This window comes from Mobula birostris, chromosome 12 (assembly GCF_030028105.1).
Source record: "Mobula birostris isolate sMobBir1 chromosome 12, sMobBir1.hap1, whole genome shotgun sequence".
Taxonomy (NCBI): domain Eukaryota; kingdom Metazoa; phylum Chordata; class Chondrichthyes; order Myliobatiformes; family Myliobatidae; genus Mobula; species Mobula birostris.
In genome coordinates, this window is record NC_092381.1 from 83,279,569 (window position 1) to 83,285,568 (window position 6,000).

The 6,000-nt window shown below is 43.3% G+C and overlaps 1 protein-coding gene across 1 annotated transcript in view; it reads left to right on the forward strand.

The window, feature by feature from the left end:
• The window catches only part of LOC140206098 (flavin-containing monooxygenase 5-like), a 55,903-nt gene extending 50,742 nt beyond the window's left edge, over positions 1 to 5,161 (forward strand). Inside the window, exon 9 of the mRNA XM_072274240.1 lies at positions 5,038 to 5,161. Coding sequence (XP_072130341.1) covers positions 5,038 to 5,065 — 28 coding nt within the window. The 3' untranslated portion in view covers positions 5,066 to 5,161. The remainder of the gene's footprint in view (positions 1 to 5,037) is intronic.
• The last annotated feature ends 839 nt before the right edge of the window (positions 5,162 to 6,000 follow it).

A 6,000-nucleotide genomic window follows, 5' to 3' on the forward strand; every position in this document is an offset into this window, starting at 1 on the left:
GCTAAATGATAATTTTCATACTGCTTCAGTATGAATCAGTGGGTTACACATGGTCCAACATAGAGAACAGCAGTGTGGGATCATTTGATGAATTCCAGCACAAGTGGAATGAAAGTCAAATAAGGTATTATGTTGTATCAAAATCACAAAGACAAAGAAATTGAATATTGTTTCTCAGCCTTCTAAATTCCAGAGTATACAAGCCCAGTTGCTCCAATCTTTCGACATATGACACTCCCACCATCCCAGGAATTAACCTTGTGAATCTACGCTGCACTCCCTCAATAGCAAGAATGTCCTTCCTCAAATTTGGAGACCAAAACTACACACAGTACTCCAGGTGTGGTCTCACCAGGGCTCTGTACAGCTGCAGAAGGACCTCTTTGCTCTTATACTCAATTCCCCTTGTTATGAAGGCCAGCATGCCATCAGCTCTCTTCACTGCCTGCTGTACTTGCATGCTTGCTTTCAGTGACTGATGAACAAGGACACATAGATCTCGTTGTGCATCCCCTTTTCCTAACTTGACTCCGTTTAGATAATAATCTGCCTTCCCGTTCTTACCACCAAAGTGGATAACCTCACATTTATCCACATTAAGCTGCATCTGCCATGCATCTGCCCACTCACCCAGCCTGTCCAAGTCACCCTGCATTCTCATAACATCCCCCTCGTATTTCACACTGCCACCCAGCTTTGTGTCATCCGCATATTTGCTAATGTTACTTTTAATTCCCTCATCTAAATCATTAATATATATTGTAAACAGCTGCGGTCCCAGCACTGAACCCTGCGGTACTCAACTGGTCACCGCCTGCCATTCCAAAAGGGACCTGTTAATCGCTACTCTTTGTTTTCTGTCAGCCAGCTAATTTTCAATCCATGTCAGTCTGCCCCCCAATACCATGTGCCCTAATTTTGCCCACTAATCTCCTATGTGGGACTTTATCAAAGGCTTTCTGAAAGTCCAGGTACACTCCATCCACTGGCTCTCCCCTGTCCATTTTCATAGTTACATCCTCAAAAAATTCCAGAAGTTCAGTCAAGCACGATTTCCCCTTTGTAAATCCATGCTGACTCGGACCTATCCTGTTACCACTATCCAGATGTGTCTTAATTTCATCTTTTATAATTGACTCCAGTATCTTTCCCACCACCGACGTCAGGCTAACCGGTCTATAATTCCCTGTTTTCTCTCTTCCTCCCTTCTTGAAGAGAGGGACAACATTAGCCACCCTCCAATCCACAGGAACTGATCCTGCATCTATAGAACATTGGAAAATGATTACCAATGCATCCACGATTTCTAAAGCCACCTCCCTAAGTACCCGGGGATGCAGACCATCAGGTCCCGGGGACTTATCAGCCTTCAGACCCAACAGCCTATCCAACACCATTTCCTGCCTAATATAGATTTCCTTCAATTCATCCATTACTCTAGGTCCTTTGGCCACTATTACTTCTGGGAGATTGTTTGTGTCTTCCCTAGTGAAGACAGATCCAAAGTACCGGTTCAACTCGTCTGCCATTTCCTTGTTCCCCATAATAAATTCACCCGTTTCTGTATTCAAGGGTGCAATTTTGGTCTTAACTATTTTTTTTTTCTTTTCACATACCTAAAGAAGCTTTTACTATACTCCTTTATATTCTTGGCCAGTTTACCTTTGTACCTCATTTTTTCTCCGCGTATTGCCTTTTTAGTTACCTTCTGTTGCTCTTTAAAAGTTTCCCAATCCTCCGGCTTCCCACTCGTCTTTGCTATGTTATACTTCTTCTCTTTTATTTTTATACTGTCCATTACGTCCCTTGTCAGCCACGGCCTCTCCTTACTCCCCTTAGGATCTTTCTTCCTCTTTGGAACGAACTGATCCTGCACCTTCCGCATTATTCCCAGAAACACTTGCCATTGCTGTTCCACTGTCATCCCTGCTAGGGTATTGTTCCATTGAACTTTGGCCAGCTCCTCCCCCATAGCACCATAGTTCCTCTTGTTCAACTGTAATACTGACACTTCTGAGTTTCCCTTCTCCCTCTCAAATTGTAGATTAAATCTTATCATATTATGGTCACTACCTTCTAATGGCTCCTTTACCTCGAGGTCCCTGATCAAATCCGGTTCATTGCACAACACTAAATCTAGAATTGTGTTCTCTCTGGTAGGCTCCAGTACAAACTGTTCTAAGAATCCATCTCGGAGGGACTCCACAAACTCCCTTTCTTGGGGTCCAGTACCAACCTGATTCCTCCAGTCTACCTGCATGTTGAAATCCCCCATAACAACTGTAGCATTACCTTGCCAATTTTAACTCTTGATTCAACTTACACCCTACATCCAGACTACTGTTTGGGGGCCTGTAGTAACTCCCATTAGGGTCTTTCTATCCTTAGAATTTCTCAGTTCTATCCATACTGACTCTACGTCTCCTGATTCTATGTCCAGCCTCGCAAGGGACTGAATATCATTTCTCACCAACAGAGACACCCCACCCCCTCTGCCCATCAGTCTATCCTTTCAATAGGACATATATCCTTGAATATTCATTTCCCAGGCCCTGTCCACTTGAAGCCATGTCTCTGTTATTCCCACAACATCATACTTACCAAATTCCAACTGTGCCTCAAGCCCATCTACTTTATTTCTTATACTCCGTGCATTCATATACAATACTTTTAATTTATTACTCCCCTCACCTCCCATATCAGTTCCTATTTCACTTGGCCATACTGTACGATCCCTTCTTGAGCTTTCTGCTCTGTTGATTCTGCTGTCTTTCTTAACTTTTCTTATTCTCACTTTCCCTTTATCTCCATCCTTATGTTTCCAGTTCGTCCCCTCCCCCCCACAACTTAGTTTAAACACATCCGCGTTGCAGAGGCAAACCTGCCTGCCAGAATGCTGGTGCCCCGCTTATTAAGGTGCAACCCGTCCCTTTTGTACAATTCATCCTTACCCCGAAATACATCCCAGTGGTCCAAGAATGTAAATCCTTGCTTCCTGCACCAGTTCCTCAGCCACACATTCAGGTCCATTATCTCCCTGTTCTTGCTCACTCCAGCATGGGGAACTGGAAGCAAACTGGAGATGACCACCCTGGAAGTCCTGCTTTTCAGCCTTCTTCCGAGTTCTCTGAAGTCGCGCTGTAGAATGTCTTTCCTCTTCTTCCCCACGTCATTTGTGCCGACATGCACCACCGCTTCCGGATGTTCACCTTCACTCTTGAGGATTCCCTGCAATCGGTCCGTGACATCCTGGATCCCGGCACCAGGGAGGCAACACACCATCCTTAAATCTCGCCTGTTGCCACAGAAACCCCTTTCTGTACCTCTCACTATGGAGTCCCCTACTACCACAGCTCTGCCTGACGTCTGTATCCTCGGCTTTGCTTCAGCGCCAATTGTTGACTCGCAGACCTGTCCACCTCTCAGACTGGCACTATCTTCTGTCCCGACATGGGACGGTTGCCTTCATTAGCCAAGGTATAGAATATAAGTGCAGGTGGTCATGATACAATTTCAAAACACATTGGTAGGGCCACCACTGGAATATACAATTCCAGTTGCCACACTACAGAAAGATGTGATTGTACTGAAAAGGGTGCACAGGACATCCACTAGGAGAAACTGGAAAGACTGGGAACGTTTTCTTTAGCACGGAGGAACATGGGAGGGAAGGGGGTATCTAAATCAAGGGTTCCCAACATGGGTCTCCAGACCTTTTGCCTAATGTGTTGGTCCATGGCATAAAGAAGTCTGGGAACCCCAGATCTAGATGGAGATGGAGAGACACAGATAGGGTAAATAATAAGAAACTTTTCCCCATGCAGAGGAGTCTGAAGCCAGAGAGTGTAGGTTTAAGATGAGGAGTAAGAGGTTTGGAGTGGATCTGAGGAAGAATTTCCTGACCTGGAAGTGATTATAAGCCAGAGTGCACTGCTTGAGGAGATGGTGGAGGAAAGTACTTCACAACATTCAAGAATCACAAAGTACGAAGTTGATGCAGAAAAGTTGTGCTGAGGAAAAAGATCAGTCATGATTTTATTGAATGGTAGGCCAGATACGAGAGACTGAATGACCTACTCCTGATTCCACGTATGTAGATCCACACAAAATAATTTCATTAAATTTGCTTGGCCACGTGACATGAGCACCATTGTCCAGGCTGGAACTTATTGTCTATCCCCTCGTAAAATGCTGCCTTACTTGGCTGAAATGATTAAACACTTTCCTATGCCATTTCGAAGAACAATCAAATCGCTGCCACTTAATAACATCACAATGAAATAGATTCTTTACCTTAAGGACGTTATTGACACAGTTGTGCTTTTACAATAATCCAGCTGTTTACTAATTTCATCATTTTAACGCCAGGATTTACTGAGCTGAATTGAAATTTTGAAGCCACCGTAGATTATTAATTCAGATACGAAAACAGAGCATGAAGAATACAGAACTAAGTACACTTAGAAGTTTCTATTGTCATTTAACTCTGCATCACTTTATTTGTCGATTTTCAGCAAAGAATGGTAATATAAACATAGTAGCAAATTAAACATTAATTGCAATTATTTTGATTTTTTTTCAATTCATTCAGTCAACCTTTTCTTGAAACCCAACAATGTTATCATCAGATAGAGTAAAGGGGGAGTATCTGTTTCACGGGGTGGAAATGTCTAACTCCAGAGGGCATGCATTGAAGTTGGGAGGGGGTAGGTTCAAAAGGGATGTGAGGGGTAAGCTTTTTACTCGAGAGAGTGGTGGATGCCTGGAATGCACTGCCTGGTGTGGGGGTAGAGGCAAATACATCAGAGACCTTTAAGAGATGTTTAGCTAGGCACATGAGTATGAGGAAGATGGAGGGATATGTACACTGTGCAGGTAGGAGGGATTAGATTTCAGGTGTTTCTGATTTGCTTTTTAGCAGGTTCGACACAACATTGTGGGCTGAAGAGCCCTGTTGCTGTACTGTTCTGTTCTATATTTTGATCACTTATTTACTGTAATCCGACATTAATCCCACCTTCCCCTCCCTTCCCACAGACTCTACCACTCACCTGGGGCAATGTAATTGGCCAAATAACCTCCCAACTTGGGAAGTGGGGAGAAAACTGGAGAACTTGGGGAAAACCCGCATAGTCATAGGGAGACGAACAGCACTGGAGGTCAGCATTGTGCCTGGGCCCGTGAGCTGTGAGGCAACAACACCACTACCTGTACTACTGTGTTGAAAGCAATGCAGACTATAAATGACTTTAATAATAAATAATATTAACTGGAACAAACCTAAAGATAACTTTCTTCTGCAACAAAATGTCATAAAAATAAGAATAAGATTTTGATGAGAGATGTTAATTTATATGAGAAAGCTCTTATGTTAACTGAGTTTTTCTTTCTCCACAGACACTGCTTGAACTATTGGTTATTTCCTATCTTTAGGGGTTTCTTTTTGCATTTGCATGATTCCATTCCTGGTCCCCAGGACTTCACAAAATGTTCTATGTTCTTTTAAATTTTTTTAAACTTAGTTAATGAGATATAGGGCACAGTAGACCCATCTGTCCCTTCACACTGTGCTGCCCAGCAACCCCTGATTTAACACCAGCCTCATCATGGGACCAATTAACCTACCAAACAGTACATCTTTGGACTGTGGGAGAAAACCAAAGTACCCAGAGGAAACCCATGCAGTCATGGGGAGAACATATGGTACAAACCCTTTACAGGCAGTGGCAGAAATATTGCTGATGTGTCGTTAATTTTGTAGTACTGTTGTATTGTAAACTATGTGGCTGCCAATTTAAGTACAACTACTTCCCTCAAGTGATAGTGGAAAAAAAAATGACCAGTTTATACGCTGAGGGTTAGATATTGGAATTAGATACTGGCTGGAGTACTGAACAGAAAACTCTCCTACTCGCCTTTGAATAGTGCCATGGGATCACTCGTGCACAAAGGTTCATCTCGAAAGGCTTGAGCTTTGTATCCTGTCTGGAAGGTGACTCC